The 19,078-nt window shown below is 46.9% G+C and overlaps 1 protein-coding gene across 1 annotated transcript in view; it reads left to right on the forward strand.

Moving 5' to 3' along the window:
• The window catches only part of LOC121580062 (SH3 and multiple ankyrin repeat domains protein 2-like), a 169,831-nt gene that overhangs the window by 43,949 nt on the left and 106,804 nt on the right, over window positions 1-19,078 (forward strand). Inside the window, exons 7-9 of the mRNA XM_045208952.1 lie at window positions 119-235; window positions 2,099-2,176; window positions 5,458-5,524. Coding sequence (XP_045064887.1) covers window positions 119-235; window positions 2,099-2,176; window positions 5,458-5,524 — 262 coding nt within the window. The remainder of the gene's footprint in view (window positions 1-118; window positions 236-2,098; window positions 2,177-5,457; window positions 5,525-19,078) is intronic.

Raw genomic sequence — 19,078 nt, forward strand, 5'->3', positions numbered from 1 at the left:
TTTCACAAGGCACTGTATATAATAAATAATCAATTATAATAAACATTTATTGTTTTCTGTGTGTGTGTGTGTGTGTGTGCGTGTGTGTGTGTGTTTGTGTGTGTGTGCGTGTGTGCAGGCTTGTCGGAATGGCTATGTCCAGCACCTGGAGCATCTGCTGTTCTACGGGGCAGACATGAGCGCACAGAATGCCTCAGGGAACACAGCGCTGCACATTTGTGCTCTCTACAACCAGGTGAGCTGTGTGTGTGCGCACGTGTGTTTATTCATACAAGTGTAACTGCCCTTCTTCCACCCGGACTTTGTAGGCCTGGAGGTCTCCCTGATGACTCTCCGTTAACCTGTTCTACTTGTTAAAGTCTGTAAGTGTCTGAGTGAATGAACTGAACACACCAACACTCATCATTGACCTTACACACACATACACACAAACATCTGCTTCTCGTTCCGTTCGTATGAGATCGAAGTAAATTACAGTTAAACGGCAGTTATTCTCGTTAGCATAATGCTTTTCCAGAATTAAGAGAAATTGGAGGAGAGGATCGTGAGTAAGGGTGGAGAATGAGTGACAAGGGGTTAAGTCTGTCTCTCATTCCCACCACTCAGCTCCAAATGTGTAGATGTTCATTAGCTAAATGTATTCTATTCAAAATCAAATCTTACATCATAGCATTTCTTAAATGAATTTGAGTCCTGACCCCTCTCTTGCTTGAAAAGCCTTTCACATCTCAACCCACTTGTTTCTCTGCTCTCCCAAAATATCCTTATTCAGAATCATCTGACTCAATTAGCACTATGGCCTAGAATAGAATAGAATAGATGAAAACTTGATTGTCCATCCAGGATGGACATTTTTGTTTGGCATCACTTTCCATTAAAAGGATCACACACATACATTCTCACATCATACACATTTAAACCAGTCAGTACATGTTGCATACACTAAAAACATACAGGACAATAATACGTTCACTCACAACCGACTGCTGTCCCAACTGCACTGGATAGTACATATAACGATACAATTGACTTTGCATTTAGTAGTCCAACAGGAACGAATAAATGTTTGAACACGTTCTTCTATCATATCTTGTATCTCTCCTCCTCTCTGTCTCTTCCTCTCTCTATTTCTCTCTATCCCTTTCACATTTGGGGATTTTTCTGCAAACTGTGGAGGCGGAATCCCCATGTCTCCTAATGTTCTGTAGGTTAGTGTCTGTACACACATACACTGTTCTCCTGGTATTTAAACCTTCAAGTCGTATTATCCTGTGACAGGGCTACAATTAGAGATGGGGGAGGGGGGCAGAGTGAGAGAGACAGTGGGAGAGAAAGAGGACGGGCAGAATGAGAGAGAGAGGGAGGTTTACATGTCATCCATGTCTATTTCCAAATGAGCTTCAGTGCAAATGGAGGTTCTAAAATGCCAATACCTGGGATTGTTAGTTTGCTGAACGTGTCAAAATATAGAGAACGTATTATGCTACAAATGCCAGAATTTACATCCTTCATGTTAGTTACTTTGCAAACTGGCATGAGTACAGAATTGATTGTGTGTGTGTGTTTGTGTGTGTGTGTGTGTTTTTAATGTGTGTGTTTCTGTATACAATACTATTCATGCGTGGTTGAGCACTCTGTGGGCGAGTTGTGCAGCACATTCAGACAATTTAGCTGTCTCTCTCTTTCACACTCTTTCTGTTCAACAGCTATTTTTCTTTCCTTCACACATAATCTTCCTTCATATAGGTAGCAGGCACTCTGTTTCTGTCAATATCTATTTTATTCTCTCTCTCTCTCTCTCTCTCTCTCTCTCTCTCTCTCTCTCTCTCTCTCTCTCTCTCTCTCTCTCTAATTCTTGTTTTTAAAAGCTAGGGGTTCAAAGGAGGACCTATATTGCCTTTTTCCACTCTACTTGTTTACTGCTGGTTCAAGTAATCAAAAACTTGCTTCTGGACTCTTGGGGTTACTGTATAAGTGTTCTGTCTAGTCTTTGTGATACAGGGGGTCGTATGGGAAGCATGGGACTAATAGAGATTGATAATTCCCAACAAATTCAGAGCCGCTCCTCAGATTACTGTTCTTCCCTGTATTTTCCCAGGATAACTGTGCCAGGGTGCTGCTGGTCCGTGGAGCCGAAAAAGAGGTGAAGAACTACAACAGCCAGAGTCCCTTCCAGGTGAGACCTGTAATGCATCCTCTCATCCAAAACCATTACTGTAGTTCTGACATACCAGAGCTGTGGGTTTGATTCCTTCATGGGCTACATAGTTTATCCAATATACAGAATAGATACAGAATGTGTTTTCAGTAAGTCACTGACTGGGAATAAAAATGTCAGCAGAAATGGCCATAATCACCACCATCGTAACCGTGTCAACTAGGATAAAGGTCAGGGCCATTTTCTGCCTGTTAGCTAACAGCTTAATGTCCTCCAATGTTCCTTCTACATTCAACTAATGCTCTCATAGTATTATGACATTGGTTCAGATGGAGAGAGAGAATGTGTACAGTCTCAGACTTCTTTCATGTGCTGCTGTGGGAAAGTTTTCTTATCAGCAGGTAAAACCTGGGTCAGAGATGGCAGCGTGAATGGGACTCTGTTGAGAAAAACACACGTTTCAAGTCCCAAGTAATACCAAGGATGCATCTCAATAGTCTGAAGTGGCTTCCTCTACCTAGCTCCTCTACTTGACTCCTCTCCTTTATCTGCATCTGAAAAGCAGGTGCTGAAGGGAATGGGCATTGTTACTAGGCTACATAGTTGTGTGTGTGTGTGATGCAGTTGTAGACATCTTACAAAGCTGCATACGTCCATGGGTTAGCTAGATAGTTTGTGTGTGTCTTGCAGAGATAATATGTAATTGCTTGAATACACAGAAGGCAGTGCAGCTGACATTATTGATTCCAATGAGATTCCTGCGTCTGAGTCACAAAGGAGCGTTTTGAAGCAGGCTTTTATGTAAGGCAGTCCTCGGATCCTCGATGTCCCCCCACAGGCACTTCAGTGGCCCTCTTAATTATTACTCTGGCTTTCATTAGTGGGGTTGGTCCCAGAAGTTTAACTTGTCTAATTGTCTCCTATTCTTTTCCACTCGCACTGGTCTTTTATACTTGAAATATCTAGAGGAGACAAGGAAAAGACACAAGCAGAGGATGGCTCAGTGGGTTAGAACAAGGTGCTCCCAATATCATGGTTGTTGGTACAATTCCCGAATGAACCACAGAAACTGAATATAAGTGTCACTCTCAATGTTGCCAATTAATTAATCAAGTAATGTCACTTATTGGGGCAGAGTTCAATGGAGTGGAAATATGTGATAGTGTGTGTCTCCACTGCACCGCCTGTGTATCTGTAGCTAAAAATAGAGTCCCATCAGCACAATGAGATCATCAATTAGAGCTCTGCTGAGTAGCTCAAAATCCCTCCCCCTCCTCTGTTGGTCCAGACTCTGCATGTAGGTGTTTCACAAGATTCTTCTATTCAGCATTTGCCTATTTCAACATCACTCTCTAACTCCCCCTGTTCCTTCTCTCGCTCCCTTGTTCACAGGTGTGATGTGTCAGTGTCTTTATAGTTCCCTCCTCCTTTCATGTTCTCTTCTCTCTCTTGCGCGCTCTCTCCTTGTCAGTCTCTTATTTGATTATTTCTTCAGTATTACCGTTCTTTCTCCTTTCCTCTCCCTCAGCTTCCTTCTGTCTCTTTTCATTTCTCACATTTTCTCTCGTTTTCTCTCCTCTCTTTCTTTTTAAATGTTCTGCTTTCTTGTCTTTCCTTTCTCCTATTTATTTTTACCTTCTCTCTTTCTCTCTCTCTCTCTTTCCATCTCTCCCTCTTTCATTCTGTCACCTGTGGTGAGTCAGTTTATTTCACTGTGTTGCATTCTGATGAGACTGGAATCCCACTGGGTACACACTGGTTGATTCAACTTTGTTTCCACATAATTTCATGTAAATTACGTTGAACCGTCTGTACCCAGTGGGATGTGGAATAAGAAACTGGAATGAGATGAAACACTGGAATCAGTGAAACATGCAGAAGTGTTCAACTCTATACTGAAGCTCCAATCGCTATCTGTCTCTCAGCGAAAGTCTACCCCTTTAGCCCAGGGTACGGGCTGATGTTTATCAGTATTGAGAAACTCATGATGAGAAACAAGAATATGCAAATTCAAGAACGAGGGGAAGGGAAAGAGAGTATTTCTGCTCTCTCTGTATCTCTAACAATTCCTCCTTTCTAATCTCCTCCTGTCTTCTCCATCTTCCCTACTCACATTCTCCTATGTGCCTGGCCCTTTAAGGATTCTCCCTGATCTTGAATCAGAATTAATTTCCTCCCTGAGTTGTTAAATATAGCTTCAGGCACAATTCTCCACCCATTCCTCCTCCCCTACCTCCTTCTCTTCCTCCTCCTCCTCCTCCTCATTCACCAACATAGACAACAATTTGTCTTCATGGAAACAAGGGGTCATTCCCAGCATTCCTATGCTCTGGGAACATGAAGGAGGGGGTGGCAATGAAGGTGTGAGTGGGGTGGTTTCCCCCTATACAAGGCTGTGCACTACACTGCAGCCATGTAGGTTAGATGTGGTCTTTAGGCTCTTAGAAAAAAGGGTTCCAAAAGGGTTCTGCAGTTGTCCCCATAGGAGAACCCTTTTTGGTTCCAGGTAGAACTTTTTGGGGTTCCATGTAAAACCCTTGTGGAAAGGGCTCTACATGGAACCCAAAAGGGGTTCTTTAAAGGGTTCTCCTATGGGGACAGCCGAATAACCATTTTTGGTTCTAAAAGTGTACACTTCAGCTGTAGGCTTCACTCTGTACCTTCCATCGCCTCACAGTGCTTTCGCTCTCAGTTCACCAGTGTTCAATTATGATACCCAGTGATCTGCAATTGGAGTTATACCTATCACAAGGGCATGTTATGTTCCCTCCTCCTCCTCTTCCCTCCTCCCCCTCTCCTCCCTACTCCCCCCTCCTCCTCCCTACTCCCTCTCCCAGGAATGAGCTCTCCTGTAATGGAATCAAAGCGCTGTCCCTCTCACTGTACACTATGTGTACCTCCCCTGCCCCCTGGAGACACTATGATATTGCGCTTTTTCCTCCAGTGGGTAAGACTGGGGGTGACTTACGTTATTGTCACCAACCCATAGTTGCCCATGCTGACATGTTGACCGGCTGATGGTGGCGCTGTGGTGCCATAAGGCTTAAACACTGTCATGGCTGCTTGCTGAAGGAGAAGTGTGATGGTAATGAAGAGAAAGGGAAGAGAGAGGAGAGAACAAGAAAGATGAGAGAGGAGATTAAGATGAGAGGAAAGAAAAGGAGAGAGAGAGAGAGAGAGAGAGAGAGAGAGAGAGAGAGAGAGAGAGAGAGAGAGAGAGAGAGAGAGAGAGAGAGAGAATGTGGCCCTCAAATTGCGATTCCCCTGATCCACCTCCCCCCTCTCTCTCCCTCTCACAGGTGGCCATCATCGCGGGGAACTTTGAACTGGCCGAACTGGTCAAGAAACACAAAGAGACAGATATAGGTGAGTAACCATGGTTACCCTCCTCTTTTCCACCCCCCCTCCCACTTTTCTCTGTCTGAAATGGATATATTATTGGATAATAGGTTCTTGATCTTTTCCTGTGTCTGTATGTGTACGTCTGCCCTTCTGCAAGTATGCTCTCCGTCATGCATGTGTGAGTGTGTGTTTGTGCACGTTGGTGTGCATGCGTATGATTGTGTGCGTGGGTGGGTGCTAGGGAACCATGACAGGATTTGACATTCAGTTCAACCCCCCCACCCCCCTTCCCTTCGTGGGATTACCCTATCACACTGGGGAATCCAGGATCCCTCAGGTGGCATATGAGAGCAGGGTTAGGGAGGGATAGAATGGGGGGGAGAGATTTCCTCACAGACTTTCTACTAAGTCCCCGCCGAAAAAATGGTTTCCTTCTCCCAAAGGAATTTAAAAACAGATTTCTACTTTCTCGCTTTTCTCTGTGGGTTTATCTGCCCTGCACCCCACACCCCCCACTGCCCGACAACGGCATCATCTTTCTTAATTAAACTATTTCACATGGAGGGAAAAAGGTTAAGCGGGAGGGATTACCATCCCCAGACAAATGAAATAAAAATGAAATAAATAAATAGAAAAAGAGTGAATAGATAAATAAATAAAATAATCTAAAGATGTAATCCGCAATTGTTTCCCCCCCTGAGCGAGATTCCCCAGGCCTCACAGCTGCAGTGAGAGCTAGGAGAGCTAGATGAAACGCAGCACTGCAGGATTACACCGCGTCTCTCACATCTGCCGCCATCATTCCCGCTCCCCCCTCTCGGACCCCCCATCCCGCTCCCCACGTTCAGCCGGGACGCTGTAACACCTCAACTCCGGTGGGGCCATGAGAGCCTGACACGCCCGAACTCCGCCATTGACCATTAGCTTTTGCTAGCGGAATGGAAAGGCCTGGATAACTGTCTTCTGTTACGGTTCTCGTTGCTTTTGATTTCTCTCTGTCTTTCTCTCTCTCTCTACCTCTTTCTATCTCTATCTTTCGGCTCACTGTCAGCCGCGCCTTACTGAGTTTGTGATGGGATATTTTCTTTGCTGGATTATCGGCCATGGGTTCTGCATGTTGCAAAGCAGAGAAAGGTGGGTGCTCTGAAGCTCAACCACCACCCTCCTACCTCCTCTACCCTCCTACCCTCTGCCCTGCCCAGCCCAGCCATCCCTAGTCCCCTTCTCGCCTGCTCCAGGTGGGCGGTAGCTTGCTATGTTGGGATACAGGTAGAATTGTGTATCTGCGGTATGGTGGGTAGTTGTCTATCCTGCCTGAGCTGAGGCATTACCCTGGCATGGGTACAGAATTGATTGTGTGTGTGTGTGCGTACATTATTTAGAATGTGCACTAAAGAGCATTAGCCCAGAAAGAGTAATGAGTCAGTAGAGCTATGCGTCATTAAGACTCACACACCTTCTCTCCCTACATCCTTCTTGTTCCCAGATGTGTGATGTACAGTGTCAGTGACTTTATAGTCTCTCTCTCTCTCTCTCTCTCTCTCTCTCTCTCTCTCTCTCTCTCTCTCTCTCTCTCTCTCTCTCTCTCTCTCTCTCTCTCTCTCTCTCTCTCTCTCTCTCTCTCTCTCTCTCTCTCTCTCTCTCTCTCTCTCTCCCTCTGTGTGTGTGTGTTTCATTAGAAGACAGGCATGCATTTAATCCTGTACAAGAGAGCACAGAGCAGTTCAGCTAACCCTGACACTGCCTAGCCGGTCTTGTAACCCAACTCAAGGTTCTCATGAATAAGTGTATTATTGAATTACTAACATGGTATGTCCCAGCACTAATATTCAGTTAACTAGTCTGTTATTCAATCTCTGTATTAGACCCATAGGATATACCAGAGAATCAGACCAAAGCAGTAGATATGGGTTGGATAGATTATGATGGATGGGTTATATTGCCATATAATGTATGTTTAGGTTCTTGGACTGGGTTAGTGAACACAAGGCTAAAGTGAATAATATATGAATAATAAAGTGGATGAATTATGGATGGATAGAGCAGAAATTATGCTCCTCGAAGGACGAGGCGTCATTCTCTAGCTCAGCCTATAGTAAGAATTCTCAAGTGTGTGTGTGTGCGCGTGTGCGTGCGTGTGCGTATGTGTGTGCGTAAGTGTGTGTAACCTACATCCATAGTAATGACCCAGGTAATGGCGGGAGTGATGAGAGGAGAATAGCATTGGGATGTGTGTAATGTAGTCAGAGAGGCTTAGGAATATCCACATGTTCTGTACACGACATACACTCACAGAACCGAAATCTGAGTGAAGCGCCATTAATGTGTGCCATGCGTGTGATTGTGTGTTCGTTTGCACGTGTGCATGTGAGTCTCGCTGTGTTCATCTCTTTGAGTCAGCTGACTCTTGCTCCTCGTGAAAGCAACACACTCCGAACCGGCAACCAGGTTACCATGGCATCAGGGCCTGTGTGCTAATCATTAAAAGACTATGGCATCTGGCCGATACCCCAAATGGGAAGGGAACTTTGGGCAGAGGTTCAATTCCCAGTTTGAAGGAAAGTTATAGAGAGGGGATAATTGGAGATAAAGCAGATAGGGGTGGTGGAGAGATGTTGTAGAGAGAGAAGTAGTTGGAAAGGGGTAATACTGTAGATGGAGATAGGGGGGGTAAGTAACGATAGAGAGGGATCTAGTAGAGAGAGAATAGTATAGAATAGAATAGGACTTTATTGTCCATTTGCACAGAAATTTGTATTTTTACTGACACAGTACTCCTGTTCCAGTAACCGAAAGGTAACTAGTTTGAATCCCCGAGCTGACAAGGTGAAGAATCTGTCTATGTGCCCTTGAGCAAGGCACTTAACCCTAATTGCTCCAGGGTAACTGGATAATGAGCACCCTGGCTGTGACCCAACTCTCCAAGGGTTTCTCAGGGAGAGTTGGGATATGCCAAAAACGAACTAATTTAGGACAAAGTTAAGCACCCATCCATATCCTCAGATCAATCTGACACAGCAACATGGTCAGCACCCCAGCACCCCAAGGAGCAGTTTAGCAGAGAGGGGTGGCAAATAAATATGGTGAGGGGTATAGGGAGATAGAGGGGGTAGTAAGTAGAGCAATGTGTCCAATCGATCAGTGCTTTAGTAACTAGTCGCGAGTGAATGTGTCCAGACACTCTGCTTTGGTAGATAGGCCAGTAAATCTGTTTCTTAAATCCAGTCAGTGTTTCCCCATTCTGTCGGTAAGCCTCTTTAAGAATGATTGGCAAATGTGTGTATTAGACCTTACGCTGCGAGAGTGTGCTAATCCGCCATGGTGGCCAAATCAAACACACATACACAATCTGTGCGTCATACACACACATGCACACAGAGACACGTGCACGCACACACACACACACACACACACACACACACACACACTCAACACATTCAACACACTCAACTTAGCACACACATGGCCATCCAAACAAACACTCAACTAAACACACAGACAACCAAACACCCACTCAACCAATGCTCAGCGACAACATGGCATACTCGTGCAGGGCCATGATGTAATGTAATAAGGCACTTTATAGCAGTTCAAATAAGTCTTATGTCTCCTCCTTAGTGTACTATGGTAATGCATCCTTGTCTTAATGTCACTGACTAGCTAATACAGTCTCCCTAATTAAAGAACAAACACAGCCTGCGTGGCTCTGAGTAGCTGGTCACACGGTTCACTGCAGCCTGTTCTACCCAGCTTTTGATGAGACAGTCAGAGAGCACCCTATAGTGATGGGATTTAGAGGAGACTAAAAACAGGCATCCGCAGGAAGATGAAAGGAAGTAGGGGAGCTAACTTCCTGCTGTTGAGGGGAAAGTTGAGAAGTGTTGTGGGAGACATTGTGTGTCCTAGTTTGCTGCGGTGGAACATGTGTGGTGTGGTGGGTGTCGATTAGGGTTTAATGGCGGGAACGGGGTTACCGAGATTTACTGGGATTTCCCACCCAAACTCATTCACTTTTCCCAGGATAAATAATTGTAAATTATAATAAATAATTTATATGATCAGCGTGACATGAAATGGAACTGTTAAATTATATGCAATGTCTAAATCTGTCTTAATACGGCCTTCTCTGCTCTGCTACCGGCATGAACAATAATCAATGCTCAGGGTGTGTGTGTGTGTGTGTGTGTGTGTGTGTGTGCGGCCTACCGTATTTACTTACACAAAGTCGCCATTAATTCAAAGCGCATGCATTGTTTATACTGAAAACTTAAAATGCATTTAATACAGTAACAAAATTGGGTCCAACTTTTGCCAACAAGGCCGAAGGCAAAACTGACCTGGGATACCTGTTTGAGGTGCTCGCGACGATCCAGGCCATCTCCATGGAGGCCGAGAGAGCCTTCTCAATCTGTGGTCAATTTGTGACGAAGATCAGAAACCGCCTGAGTACGGGAAGCATTGGTGCACTGTGCTTTTTGGGAGCCCACTTCAGCAGAAAACGTTCCAAAAATTCCGTTCCAGCCATTACAATGAGCCCCTCCTCTTATAGCTCCTCCCACCAGCCTCCACTGGCTACAGGGCATGCCTACCAGGTTATTTTGCGTTTGTGTTTAGAATGTTATTCTACATTTGTTTGGCTGGGTCTTGAGAATCAGTCAGCTTCAATTACAGTTAGGCCTACCTACAATTATATTTACTCTGTTTCTGACCAAATCTATTTTTCATGTTGAAAAATATTGCGAGAAACAGGTCTCTTTTGATTAACTCAAATTGAACAAGTACGTTTTATGAAAATGTTTGTTGTTTTTCTGTCTTGAATAAAAGTAATAAAGGAAAAAGTATAATGACTTGTTTATTTCATTTTTTTATATAGTCCATGTTTATGTAGCCAGGTTCACGTTTAATTTATTTTGTGCTGTGACTAAATAAACATTTAAAAGCGAAATGTTTATTAAAATGTGTATTTTACTTTTTTGCTAGAAATAGGCTAACCATATATTTTTGGGCTAACTAATGCTAATGAATGGTAATGAATGCAATAGATAAATGTTCGCTGTAAAATATAGCCTACCTTAGAATGGCATATGATTTATGGCGGATTTCGTTTTGCGTACAATTGATCAACCACAGCGCTATCCATGGTATTGAATATTTTTGATTAGCAGAAAATCTGATATGTTGCTTCTAACAAAATCACCACAATAAGCAAAGTAAAAACAGCCACAACCTTCCCAAATTCTCCCGATGGCCAGGTGCGTGGTCCCGTGTAGCTCAGTTGGTAGAGCATGGCACTTGCCATAAAATAAATAATTTCAAATTCCTTATATTAAGCAAACCAGACAGCACAATTTTCTTGTTCTTTTAATTTATGGATATCCAGGGGCACCCTCCAACACAGACATAATTTACAAACGAAGCATGTGTGTGTTTAGTGAGTCGGCCAGATCAGAGACAGTAGGGATGTTCTCTTAATAAGTGTGTGAATTGGACCCTTTTCCTGTCCTGCTAAGCATAAAAATGTAACGAGTACTTTTTAGGAATGTAGTGAGGCTAAATCTGATTATTTTGTAACTGCTCTTTCAGATTGTAATGGGAACCCAGTTAAATTCAGGGAAAACTGTCAAATCCCTGAAGTGTTCTACTTCCTCCTCTCTGCCACAACAAACTAATTCAGGCACTGGCCTCATTACGGAAAATGTTTCCATTATTGATGCATTTAATCATCATTTTATTTCAGCGGGCTATCTCTTTGAAATAACTTCTAAGCCTATTCACAATGACATTGGGCTGGATGCTGATAGGGGAAACTTGCTGAATGATCAGAGAAATTATAGTCAAAGCTTTTCTTTTAGGCTATTTATAGAAAAAGAGGTCCTGGATGCTTTGCTAGCAATAGACAACAAGAAATCCACAGGAGCCGACCAATTGGATTCTGGTCTGCTTAAGTGTGCAGCGCCCATCATTGTTGGCTCAATAACCCACCATTTTTATTCAACATTGTTATCAGGAAATATTCCAGAAGTATGGAAATCAGATAGTAGTGATCTTAATAATTACCACCCCATTTCAAGGCTTCCTTGTCTAGCTAAGATTCTCGAATCCTTAGTAAATGTACAACTTTGCTATTTTTTTATCTGAAAAATGTATTTAGAATATAAACCAAATCAGGGTTTCGGCCTGGACATAGCACTATTACGCTTAGTGACAGAACTCAGGCCATCTTGATTGATGGGGTTAAGTCTGAATTTCTTAAAGTGCATAAAGGTGTATCACAGGGGTCGATTTTGGGACCTGTTCTCTTCACTATTTATATAAACACCATTGGTCAATCTGTTAAAATTTGAAAACTTAATCTATGTGCGGATAATACTATTATGTATGCTATTTCCCCGACTGTTGATCTGTGTCAGGGGTGCTGTAGGTGGGTGTGGTGCAGGAATCAAGCGCAGGACGCAGAAACGATGTCCAAAAGACTTTAGTGAAATATTCACGTAGTACACGAGCTCAACAAGCCCGGAGGCAAAATAAAGGCGCACACAGGCGTCAAACAAAAGGCGCACTAACATGTGCGAAAAACCCTCTCCTAGACAACGGAGGGAAACACGTAGCACAGAACACCAAACAGAAGCGCAATAACACACAACACATGACTAACAAAACGAAAACTTATAGGACACATAATCAACGCTAACTAACCACAGGTGTACAACAATCAGACAAAAGCAAACGAACATAGAAACATACAACGGTGGCAGCTAGTACTCCGGGGACGACGACCGCCGAAACCTGCCCGAGCAAGGAGGAGGAGCAGCCTCGGCAGATTCCGTGACAGTACCCCCCACTTGACCCCGGCCTCGGGGACGACCAGGAGGACGCGGTGCAGGGTGCGTAGGGGTACTACGGTGGAACTCATTCAGGAGAGACGGGTCTAGGATGTCCCTCCTCGGCACCCAGCACCGCTCCTCCGGGCCGTACCCCTCCCACTCCACGAGATATTGGAGACCCCCCATCCGACGTCTCGAATCCAAAATGGACCGAACTGTGTACGCCGGAGCCCCCTCGATGTCCAATGGGGGCGGAGGAGTCTCTGCTATCTCACCTTCCTGGAGTGGACCAGCTACCACCGGCCTGAGAAGAGACACATGGAACGAGGGGTTAATATTCTTATACTCAATAGGTAGTAGTAACCTGTAACACACCTCGTTCAATCTCCTCAGGACTTTAAAGGGCCCTACAAACCGCCGACCCAGCTTCCGGCAGGGCAGGCGGAGGGGTAGTTTTCTGGTCGAGAGCCAGACTCGATCTCCAGGTGCGTACACCGGCCCCTCACTGCGGTGGAGATCGGCGCTCGCTTTTTGTCGACGGATGGCCCGCTGCAGATGGACATGTGCAGCGTTCCACGTCTCCTCCGAGCGCCTTACCCACTCATCCACCGCAGGGGCCTCGATCTGGCTCTGATGCCACGGTGCCAGAACCGGCTGGTAACCTAACACACATTGGAAAGGGGTTAGGTTGGTGGAGGAGTGGCGAAGAGAATTCTGGGCCATCTCTGCCCAGGGAATATACCTCACCCACTCCTCCGGCCGGCCCTGGCAATACGACCTCAGAAACCTACCCACATCCTGGTTTACACGTTCTACCTGCCCATTACTCTCCGGATGGTACCCCGAGGTATGGCTCACCGAGACCCCCAGGCGCTCCATGAACGCTCTCCAGACTCGGGAGGTGAACTGGGGACCTCGATCAGACACTATATCCTCGGGTACCCCGTAATGCCGGAAGACGTGGGTGAATAGTGCCTCAGCGGTCTGCAAGGCAGTGGGAAGACCTGGCATTGGGAGAAGACGACAGGCTTTAGAGAACCGATCCACAACGACCAGTATGGTGGTATTCCCCTGAGAGGGGGGAAGGTCTGTAACAAAGTCCACCGAGAGGTGAGACCAGGGACGTTGTGGAACGGGCAGGGGTTGTAACTTACCCCTGGGCAGATGTCTGGGCGCCTTACACTGGGCGCACACCGAACAGGAGGAGACATAAACCCTCACATCCCTGGCTAACGTTGGCCACCAGTACTTAGCGCTAAGGCAGTGCACTGTCCGGCCAATACCTGGATGTCCAGAGGAGGGTGACGTGTGAGCCCAATAAATAAGTCGATCCCGAACCTCGAGAGGAACGTACGTCCGACCCACCGGACACTGTGGAGGGCTAGGGTCGGTACGCAACGCCCGCTCGATTTCAGCATCGACCTTCCACACTACCGGTGCCACTAGACAAGACTCTGGCAGTATGGAAGTGGGCTCAATGGACCTCTCCTCTGTGTCATACCGCCGGGACAGGGCGTCTGCCTTACCGTTCTGGGACCCAGGGATGTATGTGATTTTAAATACAAACCGGGTTAGAAACATGTTCCACCGAGCCTGGCGAGGGTTCAGTCTCCTAGCTGCCCGGATGTACTCCAGGTTCCGATGGTCAGTCAAAATGAGGAAAGGGTGTTGAGCCCCCTCAAGCCAATGCCTCCACACCTTAAGGGCCTGAACTACAGCTAACAGCTCCCTGTCCCCGACGTCATAATTTCGCTCCGCCGGGCTGAGCTTTTTAGAGTAAAAAGCACAGGGGCGGAGTTTAGGTGGCGTGCCGGACCGTTGAGAGAGTACGGCCCCTACACCGGCCTCAGACTCGTCCACCTCGACCTGAAAGGGTAAGGCGGGATCCGGATGCGCCAGCACCGGAGCCGACGTAAACAGGTCCTTCAGTCTCCCAAAAGCCCTGTCCGCCTCAGCTGACCACTGCAGGCGCACCGGACCCCCTTTCAGAAGGGACGTAATGGGAGCTGCCACCTGTCCAAAACCCCGGATAAACCTCCGGTAGTAATTCACAAAGCCCAAGAACTGCTGCACCTCTTTGACAGTGGTTGGGGTTTGCCAATTACGCACGGCTGACACACGGTCCACCTCCATTTTCACCCCCGACGCGGACAACCGATAACCCAAAAAGGAGACCGACTCCTGGAAAACAGACATTTCTCTGCCTTGACATACAGGTCGTGCTCCAACAGCCTCCTCAATACACGACGCACCAGGGCTACATGCTCGACTCGGGTAGACGAGTACACTAGAATGTCATCTATGTACACGACCACCCCTTGCCCCTGCATATCCCGGAAAATCTCATCCACGAAGGATTGGAAGACTGACGGAGCATTCATCAACCCGTATGGCATGACGAGATACTCGTAATGACCCGAGGTGGTACTAAACGCTGTTTTCCATTCGTCGCCCTCCCTAATGCGCACCAAGTTATACGCGCTCCTGAGAACCAGTTTTGTGAAAAACCGCGCGCCGTGCAATGACTCCGTCATGGTCGCAATCAGAGGGAGTGGATAACTGTATTTCACAGTAATCTGATTGAGACCACGGTAATCAATGCACGGGCGCAACCCTCCATCTTTTTTCTTCACAAAAAAGAAGCTCGAGGACGCAGGAGAAGTGGAGGGCCATATGTATCCCTGTCTCAAAGATTCGGCTATGTAAGTCTCCATAGCTTTTCTCTCCTCTTGAGACAAAGGATACACGTGGCTCCGTGGGAGCGCTGCTCCTGCCTGGAGGTCTATCGCACAATCCCCCTGTTCGGAGGAGGCAACTGCGTCGCCCTAGCTTTACTAAACACAATAGCCAAATCCCCATATTCAGGCGGAATGTGCAATGCGGGCACTTGGTTTGGACTTTCCACCGAAGTCGCCCCCACGGAAACACCCAGACATCGCCCCTCACACTGAGCAGACCACCCATTGAGAACTCTCTGTTGCCACGAAATGGCAGGGTTATGGGTACTTAACCAGGGAATTCCCAGCACCACCGGGTACGCAGGAGAGTCGATCAGATATAGCTGTATAGTCTCCTCATGACCCCCTTGCGCACACATCCTAAGTGGCGCTGTGATTTCCCTAATCAACCCCGACCCCAACGGGCGGCTATCTAAAGCATGAACGGGAAAAGGCTTGTCAACAGGCAGGAGGGGAATCCCTAAATCTAAACAAAACTTCCGATCAACAAAATTCCCAGCTGCGCCTGACTCTACTAGCGCCTTATGCTGGGAATGAGGTGCAACCTGTGGAAAACGAACAGGTATACAAAAGTGCGCAACAGAGAGCTCTGGGTAAGTGGGGCGTCTACTCACCTGGGAATGCTCCTCAGTGCGTGGCCTGTTGTCTCCTCCTCCTGGAGACCCTCCCCAGCACCTGGCCGCAGTGTGCCCTCCACGACCGCAATTGGTGCAGGGGACAGGCCCCCTCGGGCTCCTTCTCCTCCTTTCTCTAGCGCCCAGCACCCCGAGCTCCATAGGGCTCGGCTCGGAGGTGCTGGAGGGTGGAATGGACGGACCCCACTGGGACGCTCCACGGGTGGCCAGCAGGGTGTCCAGACGGATGGACATGTCGACCAACTGGTCGAAGGTGAAATTGGTGTCCCTGCAGGCCAACTCACGTTGAACGTCCTCCCGTAGGCTACATCGAGAAATAATCGATGAGGGCCCGTTCATTCCACCCTGCGTCTGCCGCTAGAGTCCGGAACTCCAGTGCGAACGCCTGTGCGCTCCTCCTCCCCTGTCTAAGGTAGAACAGACGCTCCCCGCCGCTTTGCCCTCAGGTGGATGGTCGAACACGGCCTTGAAGCGACGGGAGAACTCCGCGTAGGAGATGGTGGTGGCGTCTATCCTCCTCCCACTCGGCGTTGGCCCATTCCAACGCCTTGCCCGTGAGACAGGAGATGAGGGCGGAAACGTCTCGTGTCCCGAGGGCACCGGGTGTACAGTGGCCAGGTAGAGCTCCACCTGCAGGAGGAACCCCTGACACCCGGCAGCTGTGCCGTCATACGCCCTCGGAGCGAGAGCCGAATCCCACTGGGTTCCGGACCTGGGACTGGTGGACCGACCGATGGTGGTGGCAAGGTAGGTGGAGGTGTGGGTACCCCTCTGGACTCCCATCGGTGCAGGGTGTTGATGACATCCTGTAGAGCGGTCCCCAGTTGTCTGATCTGGTCATCCTGGCCGCGGACATGCTCCTCCAGCGACTCAGGTGCGGCTGTTGCTCCTGCTGATTCCATTTATAAGGTGTGTTATTCTGTCAGGGGTGCTGTAGGTGGGTGTGGTGCAGGAATCAAGCGCAGGACGCAGAAACTAAGTCCAAAAGACTTTAGTGAAATATTCACGTAGTACACGAGCTCAACAAGCCCGGAGGCAAAATAAAGGCGCACACAGGCGTCAAACAAAAGGCGCACTAACATGTGCGAAAAACCCTCTCCTAGACAACGGAGGGAAACACGTAGCACAGAACACCAAACAGAAGCGCAATAACACACAACACATGACTAACAAAACGAGAACTTATAGGACACATAATCAACGCTAACTAACCACAGGTGTACAACAATCAGACAAAAGCAAACGAACATAGAAACATACAACGGTGGCAGCTAGTACTCCGGGGATTTTCTATTGGGTTCAGGTCTGGAGACTGGCTAGGCCACTCCAGGACCTTGAGATGCTTCTTACGGAGCCACTCCTTAGTTGCCCTGGCTGTGTGTTTCGGGTCGTTGTCATGCTGGAAGACCCAGCCACGACCCATCTTCAATGCTCTTACTGAGGGAAGGAGGTTGTTGGCCAAGATCTCGCGATACATGGCCCCATCCATCCTCCCCTCAATACGGTGCAGTCGTCCTGTCCCCTTTGCAGAAAAGCATCCCCAAAGAATGATGTTTCCACCTCCATGTATTCACGGTTGGGATGGTGTTCTTGGGGTTGTACTCATCCTTCTTCTTCCTCCAAACACGGCGAGTGGAGTTTAGACCAAAAAGCTCTATTTTTGTCTCATCAGACCACATTACCTTCTCCCATTCCTTCTCTGGATCATCCAGATGTTATGATTTAACTGGATAGAACCCAAATGCAGACAAGTACACCAAGCCAGAGAAGTTTTAACAGGTTTATTATAATGTTCAATAGTCCAGGTTTCCAATAAATGGGGAAGAGCAAGTCCAGGTTACAGGGAGGGTACAGATCCAGGTCAGGGCAGGTGTGGTACCGTAATGTCCTAGTGTCCGTGGTGAGTCCAAAGGAGAGGCCCGATAGTGGAGAGCAGGATGGTGGTGGCAGGAGTGAAGCGGAGGCAGGAGTCAGGTTCCAAATATATGGTTGTCTTGACTATGATCTGACGATGAGTGGAAAGTTTGACCGGGTCTTAAAGGCTGAGGTGATTATGGTGAATGAGCTGCAGCTGGAACCCTGACTCCCGCACACCAGACTTCACTCCTGCAATCAAGGACAGACAGAGGGGAGGGGGAGAGCAGAGAGAGAGCTACCTAGCAGCAGTAGGCCTAACACCAGATGGTCATTGGCAAACTTCAGACGGGCCTGGACATGCGCTGGCTTGAGCAGGGGGACCTTGCGTGCGCTGCAGGATTTTAATCCATGACGGCGTAGTGTGCTACTAATGGTTTTCTTTGAGACTGTGGTCCCAGCTCTCTTCAGGTCATTGACCAGGTCCTGCTGTGTAGTTCTGGGCTGATCCCTCACCTTCCTCATGAACATTGATGCCCCACGAGGTGAGATCTTGCCTGGAGCCCCAGACCGAGGGTGATTGACCGTCATCTTGAACTTCTTCCATTTTCTAATAATTGCGCCAACAGTTGTTGCCTTCTCACCAAGCTGCTTGCCTATTGTCCTGTAGCCCATCCCAGCCTTGTGCAGGTCTACAATTTTATCCCTGATGTCCTTACACAGCTCTCTGGTCTTGGCCATTGTAGAGAGGTTGGAGTCTGTTTGATTGAGTGTGTGGACAGGTGTCTTTTATACACGTAACGAGTTCAAACAGGTGCAGTTAATACAGGTAATGAGTGGAGAACAGGAGGGCTTCTTAAAGAAAAAATAACAGGTCTGTGAGAGCCGGAACTCTTACTGGTTGGTAGGTGATCAAATACTTATGTCATGCAATAAAATGCAAATTAATTACTTAAAAATCATACAATGTGATTTTCTGGATTTTTGTTTTAGATTTCGTCTATCACAGTTGAAGTGTACCTATGATAAAAATTACAGACCTCTACATGCTTTGTAAGTAGGAAAACCTGCAAAACCGGCAGTGTATCAAATACTTGTTCTCCCCACTGTGTTATATATATATATATATATATATATATATATATATATATATATATATATATATACAGTGGGGAAAAAAAAGTATTTAGTCAGCCACCAATTGTGCAAGTTCTCCAACTTGAAAAGATGAGAGAGGCCTGTAATTTTCATCATAGGTACACATCAACTATGACAGACAAAATGAGAATTTTTTTCCAGAAAATCACATTGTAGGATTTCAATGAATTTATTTGCAAATTATGGTGGAAAATAAGTATTTGGTCAATAACAAACGTTTCTCAATACTTTGTTATATACCCTTTGTTGGCAATGACACAGGTCAAAAGTTTTCTGTAAGTCTTCACAAGGTTTTCACACACTGTTGCTGGTATTTTGGCCCATTCCTCCATGCAGATCTCCTCTAGAGCAGTGATGTTTTGGGGCTGT

Source organism: Coregonus clupeaformis, chromosome 3, assembly GCF_020615455.1.
Source record: "Coregonus clupeaformis isolate EN_2021a chromosome 3, ASM2061545v1, whole genome shotgun sequence".
Classification (NCBI taxonomy): domain Eukaryota; kingdom Metazoa; phylum Chordata; class Actinopteri; order Salmoniformes; family Salmonidae; genus Coregonus; species Coregonus clupeaformis.